Source organism: Nycticebus coucang, chromosome 1 (assembly GCF_027406575.1).
Source record: "Nycticebus coucang isolate mNycCou1 chromosome 1, mNycCou1.pri, whole genome shotgun sequence".
In the NCBI taxonomy this organism is placed as follows: Eukaryota; Metazoa; Chordata; class Mammalia; order Primates; family Lorisidae; genus Nycticebus; species Nycticebus coucang.
In genome coordinates, this window is record NC_069780.1 from 187,174,726 (window position 1) to 187,197,489 (window position 22,764).

General features: G+C 40.5%; 1 protein-coding gene across 3 annotated transcripts in view; it reads left to right on the forward strand.

Moving 5' to 3' along the window:
- Window positions 1-22,764, forward strand: part of CTNND2 (catenin delta 2) — a 943,962-nt gene that overhangs the window by 733,109 nt on the left and 188,089 nt on the right. For all 3 annotated transcript variants that reach the window (XM_053592980.1, XM_053592979.1, XM_053592981.1), the window contains one exon: window positions 12,111-12,294. In XM_053592980.1, the coding sequence (XP_053448955.1) occupies window positions 12,111-12,294 (184 nt within the window). The remainder of the gene's footprint in view (window positions 1-12,110; window positions 12,295-22,764) is intronic.

Sequence of the window (22,764 nt, forward strand, 5' to 3'; positions counted from 1 at the left end):
CCTGTTGATGAACAAAGCAAAGTTTATTAGACTTGCTACAACAAGCATTCTCTCTTACTGCAATAGGTCTAAAATGCTGCCTTGAAAGAGTCTTAATAGAGTCAAAAGGGAAAATTAAGGCAGGATATTTACAAGGTGATAGAACCTTGGCGAAGTAATTTTCAGTAGAGTTTTGCAAGGTTGGGAACCACTGGGTTAGGGGCAGAGTTTTAGCTGTTGGCACAGTGAGGAGAGGGTCTTGAAATGGGTCTTGATAAGCAAACTGTTACCCTGGATCACCCAGCTTTCTAGTATATGGTTTAAACTGCCACAGGCAGACATTTACCATCTTTGTTTCACATAGGGATGGGAAAGCATGTCTGTCCCAGTGTCATTTAACACAGGGCCAGAAATTATGGGGATTTCACCCTGTGAACTTGTTTTCTTAACTCAGATAGTGGAGGTATTTATCTTTGAATCTCCCTTTCTGCCTTTCTCTCTTTCTCCGTGTCTGTCTCCCTCTTTCTCTCTGCCTTCCTCAATCACGCCATTTATAGAAAAGGCAACCTTAAGTTATGGTACTTAATACATGTAATTTGGGGCATACAATTATGAAGAAACACAACAAAGTATAAGAAATCATTTTTGTTAACACATACAAAAGGATGACAGTTGTCAGATAAAAAGCCATAATCTCTGACTACAGTAACTTTTAAGAATAAGTGCCCCAGACCACATTCCATGGATTATAAACCTCAGCCTGGGTATATTGGTGATAATTTTTCAAAGTTCTGGCATGCTGAAGGTCATGGGAGAAGGCTGTATTTTTAAGGAAATGTAATTGTATATCCCTAACTGAAGATCTCTTAGGAATTGATAAATATAAAATTCTATGTGTGGTTCATTTATAAAATGCTGTGATCAAAGATGAACCCATAACTTTCACAGATGGCCATTACCAGACATTGACAAATTATTTTCAAGCGCAATTAATTTTCTTTAAAAAATGCCTTGGGAAGAGCTTTCCCCTTCTTAGATAGTAGCTACACTACAAATTGAAGACAGGCATCCAGTTGGAAACAGATATCATTTTCTGTGAATAGCACCTGCTCTGTTATGCTATGATTATAATCATTCAATAGAAGAATTGAAAAGAAATTAGGATATGCTTAGCCAATTTAGAATGGAAAGAGATCATAGGCATACCTGAGTTTTGATTCTTTCATTCTTAAAAAGTCAGTAGTTCTTGTCTCTTGTCTATAAAATGATTTAGTCTTAAGTAAACTAAATTCAGGGTCTGAAATCAAATGTGAAGATGTTTTTAAACTAATCAAAAATTAGGTGAATATAGCTTCTTGCCATATAATGTGTATACCAACTTGTTCTAAACTTTTAATGTATGCTGCTGGTGTTGAAATTTTAGTATCAGAGTGTTGATGGAGTTAGTTTGGGGTTTAAAACAAGACATCACCCCAGTACTGATGGCTGCATCTTGAAACAAAATTGTTTTAAAACTTTGGGAATTAAAAAATCCTATAGGGACCTGGTCAATTTATCAAGTTTAATCAGAATTTGCCTGGTATGTAATAGCAAAGATCTGAATAACTTTCAGATAGAAAGAACATCCACTCTTCATTCATTCTAAGCTAAAAAATATTCTGTACATATTTTGTATTTTGAAAACAAACAAGAATAAGTCTACTTAATTCTCAGCATTTGTGCCTAAGTTGTTATTTTGAAAACAATTCTGTATTTGGACCATAAGCCTATGTGGGATGGTGGGGTGACATTGACTCTATGGTCTGATCCATCCCCTCTTTTCCCCCCATCTGGAGGGCTCTTTCTGGCATCACCATCTCTGTGAGTCTCTCAACTTCCAAGGCTGAATCAGTGAGCTGACATCCTAAAACCATTAACCTTCAGATGGTCTCCACTGAAAAGGCCACTGCAGTTTCCTCTGTTTGGATATTGAAGAGGAGAATTTAGAGGTCATTTGGTCTGGACAGTGAAACCCTAGGACTCCTGAAAGAAACCTTAAGGAGATTTAGCCCAAGGAGCTACCAGTTTGTTATCATTAGCACCATTTTGGTAAACTTTAACTTAGACTCAAGAATAAACACCTTATTTTTAGAAGCATTAAGTGAATGTGGTATGTGAATCCTTTCCATTTGGAAGGACTGTGAAGGCTATCTCAGTTCATAGCCATGACTAGGGGTTACTGCTTCTTGGATATCGGTAGGGGATGATTAGAAGCAAGCACCAAATACTCACTTGCACAGCAGGTGCACACAACACAAAGGTAGTTCAGTGCATCCTAGGCTGCGTATTTTAATCAGCTGCCCTCTGCCCACCCAGGCCCTGCAGGTAGGAGACGGTAACAGTGGGCACCTCTCCTTCTCCCTCCTATCCCCAACCCACCTAGACCTAACTCTGACATTTTTACAGGATGAAAATTTTTTCCCCAGTTCTACTCCCATTTCCTCTCCTTTTCTCCAGGTATACAAACATTCACTCTAAAATTAAAATAAATGAAAGTTTTGTTTAAAATAAACACTCCTAAATACATTAAGTTAATTTTTAATTCACTGATTAATCTTTAATAAATTTTTAAAAACATTTGTTTCTAATGAATTAAGCCCAGCAATCCTTTGCATTTTTGTCTGAGTCTTACCCATGTGGAGGGACTGAGTTGAGGTGTAATGACTGAAAAACAAACCAGGAGGGGTCTAGTCAAGTCTTGCAGAGCCACAAGGCAGTAAATGGTGTTATCAGCATTTAAAATGTACTTTCATTCCGAGGTCTGTTTGCTTGCTTTACTTACTGTGTTCGTGTAAGCAAGAAAAGAACAAGGGATCCCTTCACAGGCTGGGCAAGGGACTTGAAGAGAAACTTCGCTGAAGAAGACAGACGTACGGTCTACAGACATATGAAAAAATGTTCATCATCTTTAATCATCAGAGAAATGCAAATCAAAACTACTTTGAGATACCATCTAATTCCAGTAAGGTTAGCCCATATCACAAAAGCCCAAGACCAGAGATGTTGGCGTGGATGTGGAGAAAAGGGAACACTTCTACACTGCTGGTGGGAATGCAAATTAATATATTCCTTTTGGAAAGATGTTTGGAGAACACTTAGAGATCTAAAAATAGATCTGCCATTCAATCCTATAATTCCTCTACTAGGTATATACCCAGAAGACCAAAAATCACATCATAACAAAGATATTTGTACCAGAATGTTCATTGCAGCCCAATTCATAATTGCTAAGTCATGGAAAAAGCCCAAGTGCCCATCGATCTATGAATGGATTAATAAATTGTGGTATATGTACACCATGGAATATTATGCAACCTTAAAGAAAGATGGAGACTTTACTAACTCTTTCATGTTTACATGGATGGAGCTGAAACATATTCTTCTTAGTAAAGTATCTCAAGAATGGAAGAAAAAGTATCCAATGTACTCAGCCCTACTATGAAACTAATGTATGGCTTTCACATGAAAGCTATAACCCAGTTATAACCTAAGAATAGGGGGAAGGGGGAGAGGGAGAAGAAGGAGGGGGTAGGATGGGCGGAGGGAGGGTGATTGGTGGGATTACACCTGTGGTGCATCTTACAAGGGTACATGTGAAACTTAGTAAATGTAGAATATAAACGTATTAACACAATAACTAAGAAAATGCCAGGAAGGCTATGTTAACCAGTGTGATGAAAATGTGTCAAACGGTCTATAAAACCAGTGTATAGTGCCCCATGATCGCATTAATGTACACAGCTATGATTTAATAATAATAAATAAATAAATAAAATGTGCTTTCATAGGGCGGCACCTGTGGCTCAATGTGTAGGGTGCTGGCCCCATAAACCGAGGGTAGTGGGTTCAAACTGCAACAAAAAATAGCTGGGCATTGTGGCGGGCACCTGTGGTCCTAGCTACTTGGGAGGCTGAGGCAAGAGAATCGCCTAAGCCCAGGAGTTGGAGGTTGCTATGAGCTGTGTGATGCCACGGCACTCTACCGATGGTGATAAAGTGAGACTCTGCCTCTACCAAAAAAAAAAATGTGCTTTCATTAAAATATGTCTTTTGTTCATTTTTTTTTTCCTAAGATAGTCTTCTTCTCTTTCAGGGAAAAGATCCCCAATTACCCTCTATTAAAACAAAGTAAAAGATAAAATGAAAGTAATTAAGATTTTATTAAAGAAATTTTAATAAATCCATTCGCTGCTCATGAAAATGGATACTCTCAAGGAAAAGAGCCATCCTATGCCTGAAATAAAAATAAACTACATTTTAAATATATTTAGTATACATAAGTAGTACAAAATATATTTGAAATATAGTCTTCTCAACTAAACCTACTATCAAAATTATACTTGGAACAGCAATAATTTTATACTGATAAGGGAAAACTATTTATGAATATAATTAAAGGAACAATGCTATAAAACTATTGTAGGTATATTGCAGATTATATTCTGAAAGAAATTAGCATATTGGGCGGCGCCTGTGGCTCAGTGAGTAGGGTGCCGGCCCCATATGCCGAGGGTGGCGGGTCCAAACCCAGCCCCGGCCAAACTGCAACAAAAAAATAGCTGGGTGCTGTGGCGGGCACCTGTAGTCCCAGCTACTCAGGAGGCTGAGGCAAGAGAATCTCTTAAGCCCAGGAGCTGGAGGTTGCTGTGAGCTGTGTGATGCCAGGGCACTCTACCAAGGGCCACAAAGTGACACTCTGTCTCTACAAAAAAAAAAAAAGAAAGAAATTAGCATATTTTCATCAGGTAAATTATAATTTACTAATGACCATCAACCAAAATACTAAACCACTTTTGTGCTGCCTTCAGGGAAGAGTGAGGGTGATAACTTGTTTTGAATGCTGTATACTAGTGTGAATCCAGTCTGCTTCATAGTTTTTCCATGAATTTAAATTTTAGTATTACCTTGGCTAATTTAGAATTACCAGGGAGTTCACATAAGGCAATTTCCCAGAGGAAGCCCCAGAGATAAGCTGTCTAATGCATAACTGATTAATGTTTTTCAGTGATATAAAATGTTTCTCTGCTAGCTGATAGTAGAATTTCTGTAGATTATAAGTATATAATCCAATTTAAATAACATTTTTATGTTCTCATTTGGATTTGTTATTTGCCAAATTACATCTCATGTATGCTATTTTATTTTGTTAAGTCATCCCCTTATTTTGCTAGCACTATACTGAAGAGTGTTTGATGCCTGAGTACATGGCATCCTATCAGGGTGACACCATCCAGTTATTAACTCTTATTTTTATTTAGTGCCTATGTAGGGAACACCTCGTGTGTATCAGAGCATATTGTATCCTGGGTGTTCTTTGCTATGTGTGTTCTGCATACAATGAATAATCAGATAACTGCCTGCTTTCATTTCATGGCTGGGGACCCTGTGGTGAGGAGTACACAGAAAATGACAGAATTTATCACTAACCAGAATGAGTTAGCGATAAGTTTTCTGCTGAAAATTAAAATAGGAGATCTGACAGCAAGTGTCCCATAAGGTAGCTTAGACTAATGCATACAAGTCTCTGAGTTTAGCACAGTTATGGTGACAGGTGAATGAAAGAATGGTTAGCCATGGAAAGATCTAGGGAAGAGTGTTCCGAATGAAGCAGTCACAAGTCTAAGAGGCCTCTGACACAAACAAGCTTGTATGGTCTAGGAAAATAAATGGCCACAATGGCTGGAACATAGCAACTGGGTTATGGTTTAGCACAGCCCGTGAGCACAGGGGTTTTGTTCACTGATACCTCTACTTTGCATCAAACAGAAGCAAGCATATAGTAGGTCCTCAATGTCTATGGGATGGAGAAATGAATGGGTGGATCTGATTCAAGATGAATTTAGAGATTTAGAAAAAGGCTTGATCATGAAGCTACCATAAGAAGTTTAACTTTAAGTGTAACAGAACATTTTTGAGGGGATTTGTGGTAGACTGGATAATGCTCCGCTTCAAAGATGACCATATGCTAATTCCCAGGGCCTGTAAAGTTTACCCCACATGGTGAAAGGGACTTTACAGGTGCGACTAAGTGAGGGATTTTGAAGTGAAGTGATTATCCTGGATTATCCATGTGGGTGCAGTGTGATCACAAGGGTCCTTATGAGAAAGAGACAGGAGGATCAGGGTCAGAGGAAAGATGTGACAGTAGAAGTCAAGGCTGGAGGAGTCTGAAACCACACGCCAAGGAAGGCAGGCAGTGGCGGTCTCCAAAAGCTGAGAAGACAAGGAGACACCTTCTGCCTGAGAGCTGCCAGAAGGAACGCAGCCCTGCCAGCCCGTGGTAGACCGCACATCTCCAGAACTGTGAGAGAATAAATTTGTGCTTCTTGAAGTCACCGTGTAGTGATTTATCAGAGCAGCAATTGGAAGCATTATTATTCCACATTAAACAAAGTGGCCACTTACTAAGTTGCAGATATGAAGCATGATACATTTTTTAAAATGAAACATTTGTCACTTAAATTAAAATGCATTTTCAGTGTAGTTACAAAGTTTATCTGGACTATGTTTCTTATACCTTGTATACTGTAACAATAGAATTTGGAAAGAACAAGAGAACAAATGGAAATGGGGGTTAAGATCAGGGTAACTAGGGAAAGGTGTTTTAGAAAATAAAGAGGGGAAAAATGTGAGTTTATGCATTGTATTAAATAGAAAGGGAAAGGAAAGGCAGGGAGAAAGGAACAAAAAGAGTGGGAATTTGAGAGAAAGATAAAGTATATCATCTTTTTAAAAAGGTATATGTTTTGCACAACAAATTACCCCAAAATTTAGCAGCTTAAAACAACAAACATTCATCTCACACAGTGTTAAGTGTCAGGAAGCCTGGCTCGGGATTTCTCATGAGTTTTCCATCATCTGAAGGCTCATCTGGGGCTGGAGGCTCCATTTCCAAAATGGCACTCTCAGTTGGCTAAAGGTCTCAGTTCTTTGCCATGGTGGGTCCTTCCTAGAAGGAAAGTCTTCATGGCATGAAAATTGCATTCCCCTCAAATAATAATCCAGGAGAAAAATCTTGGAGGAAGCCACCATATCTATTTTATGATCTAGACTCCAGTCACCCACATCACTTCCACCATATTGTGTTGGCCAGAAGTAAATTACTAAACCCAATCCTCACTCACAGGGATAAGGGTTGGGTTCCGTCGTTTGTAGGAAATGTCAAGGAATTTGTAGGCATGTCTTAGACCATCATGGAAGAAAGGGAGGGAGAAGTGAAGCGAAATTTAAACAAAATGCCTATTCTTCATTTGTTTAGGGAGCACGCCTAGATATTTGCAGTTTTCTCCACTAATATCTTTTCCTTCAGCCAAGACTAACGGGTTGTGTTTGTGTATGTGGAGCAGGACAGATGTGGAGTTCCAGCTGTTTCTCATTTTTGACACCTGCTGGACATACCAACCTTCTTCTCAGTTTTACCCAGAAACTGAGGTAAACTGCTGGTCTCTGTATCCAGATAATGTAACCAATACTCACAATTTTGAGAATTCCCTACAACTGATTTGCTAAATTCACCCCTCCTAAAAAGTTCCGCCACATTACATCTGCTTTGCCAAGTCATCATCCAGAGGTGATAAAGTTGTTCCTGGTACAGATTCACTGTAGCTCTGAGAAGTTCAGGAAGCACTTGTGGCTTGTGGCTATAAATTAAGATAGAAGGTTCAGAGATAGAGCTGAAGCCCTGTGATGAATTCACTGGAATGTGACTCACAGATGGAGCTGGGCTGGAAAGCTGGAAGGAATGTGAACTTCTGTCCCCGCATGATTCTGAATTAGGTTACGCTAATTAACAAATCAACAAGAAAGACGAAGAAGGTAGAACAGCCCGGTAAGGAGACGTCTCAGATTGCGTCTTCTTTTTTTTTTTTTTTTTTGTAGAGACGGAGTCTCACTGTACCGCCCTCGGGTAGAGTGCTGTGGCGTCACAGCTCACAGCAACCTCTAACTCTTGGGCTTACGCGATTCTCTTGCCTCAGCCTCCCGAGCAGCTGGGACTACAGGCGCCCACCACAACGCCCGGCTATTTTTTGGTTGCAGTTTGGCCGGGGCTGGGTTTGAACCTGCCACCCTCGGCATATGGGGCGGGTGCCCTACTCACTGAGCCATAGGCGCCGCCCAGATTGCCTATTGTCTTCTTTTCTTCCCCATTCTTACTCTCAGACTTTAGGCCTTAGTTTTACTTCCACACTCCTCCTGTCCTTCTCTGTCTCCTTTGGCTTCTTAGGAGACAATAAAACTGGCTCTATTCTCATGGAAAGCCTGTACTTTATAAGATGCACCGCAGGTGTAATCCCATTAATCCCTCCGAATCCTAGTAAATGTGGAATGTGAAGGTCTCAGCAAAATACCTAAGAAAATGCCAGGAAGGCTATGTTAACTAGTGTGATGAAAATGTGTCAAATGATCTATGAACCAAGTGTGTGGTGCCCCATGATCATACTAATGTACACAGCTATGATTTAATAAAAATTTTAAAAAAGGGAAAAAAAAAAAAGAAAGCCTGTACTTTATTTTAAATTCATTGCTTGTAAAAGTACAAAAGTTGCTCTTTTGCTATTTAGATTTTAGAGGAAATGTATTGTGTGGAAAAACATATTACCCTCTGTTTTCAAGTATTGGTATTTTCAAATCAGGATTGGGGAATGAAAAACTTCATGTTTTCCTTCTGTATCGTTGTGTTGTACGCTTAGGAGAAGACATAAATGCTTTAATATGATGCTCTTATTTTTTATACAAACTGATGTTGATTTTTCATTAACCTTACTTCCTTAATATGATATTCTTCAAAGTTATCCTCATATACTCAGTAGGAACTAGTTTCTTCTTAAAGTGCTTTTGTAAACTGAAAAATCAATTATTTTACTATAAAAAGATAACATTTTTCAAAATGGCAGATGAGTGAAAGTAATGATTTTGGTTGACGGCATTTAGTAAAGCTTTTTTTCTTTTTTTCTTCTTTTAGAGAGTCTTACTTGTTACCCTCGGTAGAGTGCTGTGGCATCGTAGCTCACAGCAGCCTCAACCTCTTGCCTCCACCTCTCCAGTAGCTGGGACTAATGTGCTGGCCCACAAAGCACAGCTGTTTTAGAGACAGGGTCTTGCTATTGCTCAGGCTGGTCTTGAACTCCTGAGCTCAGGCAGTCCACGTAAAGCATTTCTTAATGGATGAATAACAACTTTGCATCTTATTTAAAACAAGGCAGAGGCATAAGTCAATAGTCTTAGTATTTCATATTGGCCGCCGTAAGTCAGTGGTTAGCGCACCAGCCTTGTACACAAGGGGCCGCAGGTTTGAGCCTCGCCTGGGCCTGATTAAAAAATACATATATTAGTATTTCAAAACATTCCATTCAAGAATATATTCTGAGCACCTTCTGTGCACCATTGAGTAGCTTTTGAATAGCCAGTTTAGGATACTACAGGCAGTACAGATGTGTATTAGTTGATGTGCTGTAGCAAGGTTGGGCAAAATTGTTACTAAATTCTATAGGCTTCGTGGACTACACAATCTCTGCCACAAATACGCAGCTCTTCCTTTGTAGGACAAAAACAGACATGGAAAATATGTAAATGAACATTCATAGCTTCGTTCTACTAAAACTATATTTACAAAAACAGGCAGGCCAGATGTGCCCTTAAGTTATTAACCCTCTGCATTAAAGAATTGATTTATACAAACTCGACACAAAAAAAAAAACATTTTGTTTCCTTTGCATCCACTTGAATAAAATTCCTAGTAAATATTATTTCTAAAGGCAGTTGAAAGAATTTGTCTCTGTAGTCACATTTTTATAGAACTTTATAGTATCTTTATTTTTATAGTCACTTATATAGTTATTAACAGTCATATTTGTATTATTCATGCCCTTGAATAGTTTAACATGTGCAAGGCAAGGAACCAGTAAAACAAATTTAGAAATAAATTTGTTAGATTTATTCATAACACAGTAGATGGGACAACATTTCATCTCATTAAAATACATTGAAAGCTTATTAAACCGAAAAAGCTAGAAGTCCTCTTTCTAAAGACAACCACAGTATTTTATTTCTAATATTTGCAATGATGGGGCTGGTTTGGGTTGAGGGAACATACAGGCTTTCTTTCAAAGGAAAACAGAATATTATTTCTTTCTTTTTTCTTTATGCTGTTCTAAACAAAAAAAAATAGAAAAATTATTTTAAAAGCATTTTCGAATGATTTTATATTAATACATGCAATGCTTATGACCTTTTCTAAGATTAGTCTCATTTTTTTCTTTTTATTTTTTTTTTTTATAAAATCATAGCTGTGTACATTAATGCAATCATGGGGCACCACGCACCACACAATTTGACATATTTTCATCACACTGGTTAACATAGCCTTCCTGGCATTTTCTTAGTTATTATGTTAAGACATTTATATTCTACATTTAGTAAGTTTCACATGTACCCTTGTAAGAATACTAAGAAATACTAGGAAATCAACACATGCCTCATATCCAGTCTCCTTTTGAAGTATATTTAAAAGACCTAAAACATTGTCCATTCATAACATTTTGCTCTTCCCTGCCTGTGCTAATCATTGTCACACTCCGTCCGTTCATTTGCAGACACAGCCTCTGCCTCTTACTTCTTACTTTGTCACTATTTGAGGAGGAGCTTTCTGTTGGCCCTCAGTGAACACTGGCTTCAGAGAAAAACTGATAAAACTGTCACAAATGACAGTCCGTTTCTATTGCTTGTTGAGCCAATTGTTATCAGACCCAATGCTGGATGCTCAGAAGGTCCTGCCTGGTGGTGTGTGGTTATATATGGAAGCTAAGGGAATCAGACAGACCGTCAGGGCACACCAAGGCCTCGGATAAAACACAGGTGCTCTGCCAGTCCACTTCAAATAGCTTCACGTCCATTTTTTTTTAATGGCTGAATAGTATTCCATGGTATACATATACCACAGCTTGTTAATCCATTCCTGGGTTGGTGGGCATTTAGGCTGTTTCCACATTTTGGCGATTGTAAATTGAGCTGCAATAAACAGTCTAGTACAAGTGTCCTTATGATAAAAGGATTTTTTTTCCTTCTGGGTAGATGCCCAGTAATGGGATTGCAGGATCAAATGGGAGGTCTAGCTTGAGTGCTTTGAGGTTTCTCCATACTTCCTTCTAGAAAGGTTGTACTAGTTTGCAGTCCCACCAGCAGTGTAAAAGTGTTCCCTTCTCTCCACATCCACGCCAGCATCTGCAGTTTTGAGATTTTGTGATGTGGGCCATTCTCACTGGAAGTGGAAGACGTTATTCTTAGTAAAGCATCACAAGAATGGAGAAGCATGAATCCTATGTACTCAATTTTGATATGAGGACAATTAATGACAATTAAGGTTACGGGGTGGGGAGCAGAAAGAGGGACGGAGGGAGGGGGGTGGAGCCTTGGTGTGTGTCACACTTTATAGGGGCAAGACATGATTGCAAGAGGGACTTTACCTAACAATTGCAATCAGTGTAACCTGGCTTATTGTACCCTCAATGAATCCCCAACAATAAAAATAAAATAAAATAAAATAGCTTCACGTCTTTTCGGTCTTGATTAGCATTTGGGAACTTGGATCCATTGTATTCATAGTGAACAGAAGCCTTGTCGGTAGCCTTCATTCAATCAGATCTCTCAACCTTGGTTAGTCTCCATGATGAATTAAAGGTAATCATGTCCCAGTTCCTCTGCTCACCCCGCAGGTTTCCCCTGCATGTTCTCACAGATATTCTATTACAGAAATCAGGGCAAGCTCTAGGGCTGTGATTTTCAACTGCTATGCTGTGAAAATTTTTAAAGATCATTAATAAAATTATTTTTGAAAGACGTTCAAAGCACAGTAAGTATATTCTTTTTTTTTTTAACTCTTATTTTTGATCAACCTAATGCAAGCATGCCGTGGAAGTTTAACTATAGGTTCAAGTGTGCCGTGAGATAAAAAAGGGTTGAAAAGACTGCCCTATGGTGGGGGTCCACACCGTCTTAATCCTTCCTGCCAATGCTGTTAACTTGTACAGGGAAAACAGTTTTGAAATGAGAAAAAAACAGCAGGTACCCAAGCTCTCTCTGTGCGTCTCTTGCAGGAGTCCTTTGGAACCTCTCGTCATGTGACGCACTCAAAATGCCCATCATCCAGGATGCCCTCGCGGTATTGACCAATGCGGTGATTATCCCCCACTCAGGCTGGGAAAATTCACCTCTTCAGGATGATCGGAAAATACAGCTGCATTCATCACAGGTGCTGCGTAACGCCACTGGGTGCCTAAGGTCAGTCCCCTGTCAGGAGCACTGCCTCCTGTGTCTTCCCCTGGACAGACATTGCCTCTTGCCAAGACTATAATTTCTGTTTTACTAAGGATCAGATTCTTTTGCAAGATGAATGTTGGCATGACAAGGGAGGGTCAGATGCTCATAAGAACATTTCTAACCAGGTATTCAATACGAATAAGCATTTTCCACTCTCCTGTACCTACCCCAGCATTTGACCAGTGATTGCTTAGGTCAAGGGCAAAAATAAACATCTGCATTTCAACCAAAAATAAATTATTTTCTTTTTGCTAAAAACGATAGTTCTTGGCAATTTCACTGTATATTATACCAGGCATGTAGAATATCCATGGAGGCTGATTGATGGGGGAGAGTCTCTGATAGATACGTAAGGATACAGTTAATAGCTATTTTTATTCTTTTTCTTTTTTTTTTTTTATTAAATCATAGCTGTGTACATTAGTATGATCATGGGGCACCATACACTTGGTTTATAGACCGTTTGACACATTTTCATCACACTAGTTAACATAGCCTTCCTGGCATTTTCTTAGTTATTTTGCTAAGACCTTTACATTCCACATTTACTAAGATTCACATATACCCCTGTAAGATGCACCACAGGTGTAATCCCATTAATCCCCCTCCCTCCACCTACCTCCTATTCTTTTTCTTTTAATTCTCCATGTGACCGTAAGAACTTAAAAGTATTAAGAAAAGCGCTTTAATAAGACCTGTTATAATTAATGTGTTTTTTTTTTTAATGAGAAAAGTAGCAAATGTGTTGTAATTCTCTCCTGATGCATTTTTACAAAAATCATCCCCCGGGAATCTATTTAGATTTCTCTGAATCAACTTTATGTCTTGTTTAATTTTTTGCTCTTAGGAGAGAAAGTAATAATCAAGATGAAATTCTTCTAAACTCTAGAAACTGTGCTCCCAAGGGTATTTCATAGTTTGTACCAAAGTTGGAACTCTCTCCTGAATGAAGTTAATGATGGAATGGGGACAAAACGGTGATTAAAAGCACTTAGTCAAATAATCTGTATTTTGAAAGTAAAATGTATAGATCTGCCTTCTCTAGACTGGCTCAAAGCTGCCATTTGTCCTAGACTTGATCAATTCCTAGGTATAAAACCCAGCCTCTCCTGAGAGGGAACAAAATCACCCTGGTAACATAAATAATAATCATCTTATAAATATTTATAACAATGCACTCAGCCTTCAGTCCAGAGGGGGGCGTGTATGTTTGTGTGAATGTGTGTACATACAGCAAGATAAGAGGCTGCCTCCCTAAATATCTACACCCATTCATGGGCAGGTATGGGAATCCTCTGACAATTTTGCTTTTCCTTCAGGTCATGAAATAATGAACGTTTGACATGATTTCTTGGGTGAGGCTCTTCTGTAAGACAAATGTACAATTCTCCAAAGCTCCCTACTGAGGCATTTGTTTTATAACCTCATAAATTCTGTTATCCTTTAGAAACCTTCTGTCCCACCAGAAGAAATATGACTCTTGCAAAGCTGAAACTGTAGGCATTTTTTTTACCCCTTACTTCTATGTAAGTTATTTGCAACCACTGAAAGTGTTGTTTCCATTCCTGCGTCCTCTGTAAAGAGTGTCATCATTCCTAGTGAAGAGATGGTAGAAAGTGCCCAAATTCAAGTATAGACGTATAGACCTGGTTGGCTGTCCGTTAAAATTATTTCTGGATTAATATAGTAGCATAGTTATGTCTTCATGATTTTTGAAAGGGTACAGGCCACCACCACTATGAACATATACCCAACATCCTTTTATAAGAAAGTGGACAGAGAAGATAGACCAGTGTAGGTTCACGGCTCCCCTCTGCTTGTCCTCTGGCTGAGTTTAGGGTCTAAATGTCACCCAGAGCACAGTTAGGGCAAGTTAGGATTTTCGTTGTCAATTCTTCCAGAAGCTTGACCCTTGCAGTATCTTCTGGCTAGGAGTGACCACATCATAGGAAAAGAAAAAAGGAGAGATTGGGTTTAAAAGGAGTTTTTATAGCCAATTTGGGTTTCCTTAGCCAGACTGCAGCCGACTTTAGTGATGTCACGCTTTTCTGAATATATCATGTGAGCAACAAAGCAAAACCCATCAATATATACTGAAACTTTTTCTCTCTTAATTCATTAGACTTTTATATTCCTATAAACAGAAATATGATTTCTGCTCCCTTCTTTGAATTTGTGTATGACTCATTCCTTGTGTTGAACAAGTTGGACTAGGAGAAAAAGAAAACAGCCCTGGGAAGGGCTGACATGAATTTGTCAAAGACTCTGAGATGAAAGTGTTCAAGGAATTTTGACTATTGTTCACTGTTTACTGAGAAATAGTGTTGGCACCATACCAAAACAGTCGCCGATGTCTATTTCACGATAGAAGACTTTATATTTTAGTGTGTGAGTGTATTTGCATTCTTGGTTTCCAGCAGACTCTAGCTCTTTATCCATACTAAAGACATTACTTCCTATGCTGTTGCTGCCTTCCAGAATTTTCCTCCCATGATCATTTGCTGGGTACCTGCTATATGCAAGGGAGGGCCCAAGAAGTGGAAATGGACAGAGCAGCCTCCACCCTACAGAAACTTGTAACATAGTGAAAGAAATGACACCCATACAGTTAGCCCAACATAATCTCCAAGTGACATTCCCATGTTATTATATGATCAGGGCAGTACAGGAGAGAAAATTGCAGAAGGAGGGACTAACTCAGCCAGATTTGGTCAAAAAAGTGCTCAAAGGATCAGGTGAGATTGGGCTGAACACAGAAAGGGCTTCACTGCAAGATGCAGTGGAAGGGAATTAATGCCAGAGTGAGTGGCCAGCATGCCCTACACAGCCCTGGGAGGACTTCAGGAGAGTTTGGGATGCATTGTCAATAGAGACTAGTTTTCTTAAATAAAACTAAAGTGTTACTTTTCATAAAATCCCTATCGTCCAAAGGCCTGAAAGTTCTGCTTCAGGTACCATTTCCATAAAGATCGTGTGCTATTAAAAAAATAGACTATTTTAAGTTGCACACGAACTTTATGGACACCCTGGACGTTGTTTATTCTTACATGTATTACAACTTCAATAAGCTCATGTTTATTAAGTCATGTAGTCAGTGCTTGAACAACACCCTGACTGTAGACCCAGATCATTCCCACTGTACCACACAGAGAGGAAATGGGAAGTTATGTGATAGGAGACTATTAATAGATCTGTGCTTAATATAACAATACACAACCAACCAGTGAAGGAATGGGCAACAGTCTCCTTTGCTTCTTGAGATTTACTGATCGGTATCCATTTGGCCAGCATTCCTTTTGACAACTGGGCCAAATCCCAGTTGTCTTTTCCCTCTTTTTCTCCCACCCTAAAGCCTGAAATATGGAGTGATTTGGTTGTTCGGACAGTTTAGGCACACAGCCCTGCAGAACTCCCTTCCCTTCACTTCCACCTTTAATCTTCATGTACATAACTAGAGCTATGGGGGCTTTGTTTTTGTTTTTTTTTTTTTTTTTTGAAGATAATACTAGGCCAGGCACAGGGACTTATGCCTATAATTCCAACATTTTGGGCAGCTGAGGCAAAAGGATCACTTGAGGCCAGAAGTTTAAGCCCAGACTGGGCCAAATAGCACAACCCTTTCTCTACAAAAGGTAAGAAAGACTAGCCCTATGTCATGGTTGCACCTGTAGTCCCAGCTATTCTGGAGCCTGAGGCAGAGGATTGCTTGAGCCTAAGAGGTGCCGGCTGCAGTGAGCCAGGATTGTGATATTGTGCTCCAGCCTGGGCAATAAGGTGAGACCCTGTCCCTAAAAGGAAAGAAAAAAAAGGTGGGACTACATGGAAAGGCATATTCTAGGTAATAATGTTACACTGTTTGTCCAGTACTGAGACTCCTCCATTCTTTTATGGATGACTTTAAGATGATTTAATATTTTTTGGCTTGTTTCTATAGCTATTGTTTCAACAATATATAAATAAATTAAAATGGCAAGAAAAGAAAACTCTTTTCCTAGGATAGTTTTTCGTGAACCAGTGTGGTTTACAACTCCAGTGGAGGGGAGCATGCGGTAGGTAAAAGGACATCTTCCTTCTCTTCGTCAGAAATCTTTCCTCTGGTGTTTTGTTCCTAACAAGACTCAGTTTTATTTATGTCATTTCAGGATGGGAGGCCGAGGTTCAAAATCTACGCGATTGCTATGTAAGGGACCAACATTTTATTTTTCAGGCAAAGAAAAAAACTAAGGCCATGCATGAAAATTGTTCTTCAATGTTCAAAAGCTTAACAGAGAGGAATGTATGTCAACAAAATATGCCCAAGCCATAGTAAGCCAGAAGCTGAAAAGCGGATACACTTTAGACAATTTCATGTGGTCTAAATGGCTCTGTCCATCTTCTCGGGCCACCCACGTGGCAATGGATAGTGTACCGAAATCCACGGTGGCCTCACCTCCACCGCCAGGTCTGGGACAAGAGAAAGAGGCTCACTCTCGGGGTACAAGCTGGGGAGAGGGGACGAAGCCTTCTCGAAGAAGGATGGTAAATCTCCATGGAAAGATAGCATATCATGTTGACATAGCAAAGATTTAAGCACATAAAAAAATATATAAAATGAAAAGTTAATGCCCTTAGTCCTTTCCATTTAAAATTCATTTGGGGATAGGAAATGGAAGTATCTGTCCCTGAGGAAGGAGGATAGAGATGGAAAAAAAAATCTCTCTTAAATCGTGTTGGAGGTACGAGTCGCTAAGACTGATGACAGGCTTATGGGACTCCAGGCCGTGGCAGCGGGTGGGGATGGTGGGGTTGGAGCTGCCGTGGTCAGCCCCTGGGAAGGCTCCGCCTCTGCCTCTTCCTTCCCCACCCCACGCAGACTAAAGCTCCTGCCTCGGTTCTTCCTCGTCTTGCTTCTTCCTCTTGGCTGCCTCCTTTTGCTCCTATTCTGCCAAATTCAACCTTTAAACTCATAAAACCATTAAAAATGTGGCCCAAAATAAATGTGGTAAAATGTTAGAAAGGCTCAGGACAGAAAGATGAGTGAGGTTATCCGTGAGGCTTCTTTCTTCATTTTGTGATGCAGTCCTCCAGCAAAGTCAGACGGTGCAGACCCTTAAAGAGATTCGGGTCTGTACTCAGGATTGTTTGTCGTGCCCTGTGTAATACAATTCCTCTCTTAACCTTTGGATGATGTAATCATCATCTTCAGCCAAAAATGTGTATTGATGCACCACAGCCTGAGGCTGACCAGTGATGATAGGCTTGTCTACCTGTGGACAAGTTCATGTTGGCTGAGGTCAGTGTGGTGGGTTGAATAAATGTCCCTCCAAAATGCATGTCCATCTGGAACCTTATATGGAAATAGGGTCTTTGCAGATATAATTAGTTAATTAAGATGAGGTCATACTGGGTAAAGGTGGACCTTAAATCCAGTGAATGGTGTTCTTCCGAGAAGAGGAGGCACACACAGAGACACGGGGAGAGAAGGCCGTGTGAAGGTGGAGGCAGAGACAGGAGCCACACGGTTACAGGCCAGAGGCCACCAGGAACTGTGGACCCCCCAGAACGAGGGGGGCAGGGGAGATTCTTCTCTAGAGCCTTTGGAGGGAGGATGGCTCTGCTGACACCTTGATTTGACCTTGATTTGGCCTCCAGGACTTTGAAAGAATAAATTTATGTTGTTTTAAGCTACTTGGTCTGTGATACTCAGTTCTGGTAGCTGCAGGAAAATAATACAGTCACTCTAATAAGAAAATGAAAGAGGACCTGCAAAGCTAGTGGAGCCACCAGGGAGCTGTCTGAAGATGGGGCAAAAACAAAGCAACGGACACAAAGATGCGGCCTGTCCCCACATAGAGCCCACCCACTGGAACAACCCAGAGAGAGAGTTGTTTTTCTCTGTGCAGAGAGCTCTTCCCTCCCACAGCTTAGGCACTAAGAAAACATTTCCTCTAACAAGACTGAACTCTACAAGCCCAGATGTGGCTGCATTAGCCAAAAAAGGTTCAAATCCAAACTCTTGACCAGATGGCCTTTCCATGAGGGTCTTCCCATGCATGGATCTGGCTTCTGTGTGTTCCGCTCTCATTTACGAGCTGATCTCCCTCCTGACCGTGAACTACCTTGTGAACGTTGTGTGGGTTTGTCTGACGCTGTGGACAGCCAGAAGTCACTCTTGTTTCTTACACAAGGGCTGTAACATGAAATTAGCATCACTTAAAGAAGGCAGCTTCCACAGCTGCGTATAGAGCAAATGCTTTCTGATTTACTGTGAAACATGACTGCATTTCCCGTTTAAAATACCACAAATCAGTATCCTAAAGATATTGTAGCCACTATCGTCAGTTCAGAGAGAACCGTAGGTAAAGCCTTGCTCATCCCTTTTTTTCTTTACCTTTTAGTGTAATCTAGCAGCTAGCTCAGTAAAACAACTCTGATCTACATTCCTGTACAGCTGTCTGTTCAGCTCCAGGCCAGTATGTGCATGAGGCCAGCTTTGCTAACTTCCACAACTCATTCCCCATTGCCACTGAGTCATTTATTTATTTTTATTATTCTGTTCCCACTTCAGCATCTTCTACTGAAGGACAACAATGTACAGCCCTAATTTTTTCCATCTATCTTTGTGTACACAGAATGTTATTAAGCCCATCAAAGTATCTGCACTGCGCCTTTGCTTATGAGTATAATTAAACGCAGTCCCTTAATTAGTCATTTTAACCCATATAATGGATGAGCACATGGTCCCACGGTGCCTCTAATTCTAGAGTGACCTTGAGAAAACCCCATCACAAAGTCATGTTAATAATCATCACACTCTGGCTGGAAAGCTCCAAGGACAGTTATTTTATCTGGTTTATTCTCGTATTAGCCACAGGTAAGAAGAGGAATTATTACGATTTTTATGTTAAGTTTAGTTGGCTATCAATGCTATTCATCTGTTTGAAAGAATCTCTTTTTAAAAGTAATTTTAAAATGTCAAGGCTAAGTGCACTGCCACTGAATTGAGTACTCTTTATCCAGGTTCTTAAAAGAGAAAGGACTGTGTGTGGATGCATGAACAGATGAGACTCCTACACTCACCCTACTCTCTCCCCATCTCCTCACCCCTGGTCCCAGGGCAGAAGAAGATTCTTGCCTGGGCCATTCTTCACTCCTGATCAGTGTGTCTAATAGGGATGTGACATGGTTATGCTAAGTTACAACTCAGCAATGAAAGTCCACTTCACAGGGAGGGAACAGAGGTCAGTAGGGAGCAGTAACCAGGGATGTTAGGAGGTCCTCAGTGAGGGTAGTTGGCTGCCCAGCTCAGAAGCTCCCTTGGTGATAAGGGTGCAAAGCTTCCATGGTCACCCTAACACTTCCAGCCCCATCAGAAGGAGGTGGTGGCTTACACAGTCAAGTATTGTCTAAAAACAGGGACACAGTATGAGAAATCCACCAGTAGGCAGTTTTGTGGTTGTGTGGACATCCGAGAGCAGACTTACAGAAACCTGCAGGGTGCAGCATGCCGGTTCCATGGTCTGCAGCTCCCCTCCTAGGCCATGAACCTCCACCGCATATTCTTATATCAATATAGTAACACGATGTAGGTGTTTGTGCTTGTAAACATATCTAAACATAGAAAAGGGAACGTGTTCTACCACCTTACCAGGTTGCTCGGTAATAGGAATTTTCAGCTCCCTCAATCTCATGGAACCACAGTCTGTCATTGACTGAAGCGTGAAATGCGTAACTCAGAGCATGAATGGCCATACGTGAATCCCAAACATCTTCACAGTTCTAGAGACTAGAAGTCCAAGATCAAGGTGTCATTGGGGAAAAAATCATAATAATAAATAAAAAATTTTAATTAAAAAAAAATGGTGTCAGCAGGGATGGATGGTTCTCTGAGCCCCTCTCTCCTTGGCTTGTACGTGGCTGTCTTCTCCCCACATCTTTACGTGGTCTTTCTTCTTGGCATCTGTGTCCAAATTTTCTCCTTTTGAAAGGACACCAGTCATACTGGAGTAAAACTCACACTGAAGATGTCATTTCAACCTAATCACCTCTTGAAAGATGCCGTCTCTAAACAGTCTCATTATGAGAGACCTGGAGTTAGGACCCCATCAATTTAGCCTCTGAGGATACCATAATAATTGACCTTCACTATTCTCACTTTGGGAAATAATTTTTAATGAATTAAAACATTCTTCTAAGCAAGGCCTTGTTGATCAATATGAAACGTATTTTGATTTACTGCACAGTATAAGCAAACGTCATGCTTAAGCCCCACTCTAAAAAGGCTAATGTCGACTTTAGTCTGTTTTCAAGGGGAGGCAATCATGAAAGTATTCTACAGAAAATATTCCGCACACTGTCTGACACCTTCCCCCTCTCACCTAACAAAGAGAAGGAGAGTCAGTCACTCAGACAACTTCAAGTAGCTTCCTACATAGAAACATGAAAGTTATACAGGCCAGTAAATGATCTGGTTCTTGATTTGGAGTTCACATCATTAACTGTATTAAAGTCTTATACTTTGATGAAATCAGTAAAATCTTTTAGAAAACCTCTGTGCAAATCCCACAGACCAGCGGTTCTCAACCTGTGGGTTGCAACCCACAGGAACTATATTAAAGGGCTGCAGCATTAGGAAGGTTGAGAACCACTGCCATAGACAGTCCTAATTGTTGAATTGTATATGAAAAGACTTGTGATTAGGGAGGTCTGCGTTCAATTCTGCATTAGAGGCCCAGCTTTGCTACGTCTTGCCCACTGTCATGAGGGAAACTAGGTTATGTTTTCTAGTAACCTTAAGGCCCTTCATGAGAACCAGATAGAGCATGGTAAGGCTATTAGCTAGCTGACCTCAAGCATTCCCTAAGTCTGGGTCTCCAAGTGGGCAGCCTTTTGAAGACCACAGACTCTAGGGCCTGGCTTTTGGCTTTGGTCAGAAACTGAACCTTAAGGCTGAAAGGCCATCAGGGGGAAGGCGGCATTCGGTTTAACGCCTACTAAAAGCCTGATATTACACTCGTGAGTGCTGACTAATGTAATTGTCCCAGTAATTGAGTCATGTAGGAATTTTTATCCCATTTTACAAAAGCAGAAGCTGATGCCCCCAGGGGAGAGTAATTTGCCCCAAGTCATATGGCTAGTAAGGCTAGGTAGGGAGGTGCAGGGCTCAGCTGCAGGGGGCTCCAGCTGTGTGTCTTCTGCTCTGCCGCCTCCCACAGACAGACAAGCACCAGTGCAAGTGCACACGCCTTTACCTACAGTGCCGTCAGGCCTGCGGCTCACTCTGGACCCCACCCCCACCCCACCCCAAGAAGCAGACACAGGATGGAATTCGCAGTCTGTGCAAGATATCAAATTCAGAGCAGCATCTGAGCGGAAAAATGGGAGGCAACCTGAGGGACTGAGAGAGCCGTCAATCCCTGCAGGTCTGACCCCCAGAGAAGGAAAGAACAGAAGGTGATAAGAAGAAGAAGAGAGGAAGGGAGGAAAGGAGGAAAAGAGGGAGGGAGGGGATAGGGGAAAGCAGGGAGGGAAGAAGGAAAACAAGAAAGAGAAGGAAGAGGGGAGAGAGGGGAGGGGGGAAGGAAGGAAGGAAGGGAGTTTACCATTGTCAGCTCAAGTCATCCCTCAGGAGTCCTGTGTCCACCAGGAATGAGTTCGTCTTGTCACTGCTGCCGGCCTCAGTCCCCGGCTGGAGCAGAGGTGGGAAATGAAGCCTCAGCACAAAAGCGGACACAGTGTGGATTTCATTCCATCGGCAGCCAGAAGTCTCTCTTTCACCAGGTCTTTCATGCTCTGTAAATGAGCTTCCTAATACACCCATTTCTAATCAGAAAGCTGCTTGGTGGGATCCAAACAGGAGAAAGTTCTATCAACACAAAGTTTTGTTCTCTCAGCATATAATCTTTTGAGCCCCTCCTTTGTGACAGTCTGGGCTATGTCTTCCCTGATGAATCCCCACAGAAGGTAATATTCCTTTTTTTTTTTTTAATATGTCTATGACTGATCAACCTCTTTCCTATTGTCATATTTGTTTACCTCTGGCTTATTCTTTATATCTTGTAGCTTTTGGACTTTCTTTTTCTTCAGGGTTTTGTGTCTCTGTTACCTTTTCCATTTAGAGAAGTTTGAAAAAATCTTTATTTTTCAATTCTTTCCTAAGGCCCTTCTACCCCTCAAAGGGAATAACTATAATTGTGCAAAGTTCTTCCAAAAACTTTTGTTCCATGAAGTAGTAATGGGGATTATTTCTCCCCCAAACATTATTTTAAAAAGTGAGCATATAATGATTTCTTCTTAAATATAAATGATTGATATAAAATACTCCATCGTGCTATTTCCTTTTAAAGCTTTCATCACTTATTTCTGCAAAGGTTGATCTACCTAATTATGAAAATGTACAGGCTCTAAGACTTGTTTTAAATTAATGCATTCTGTACTTTGGTTGCAAATATG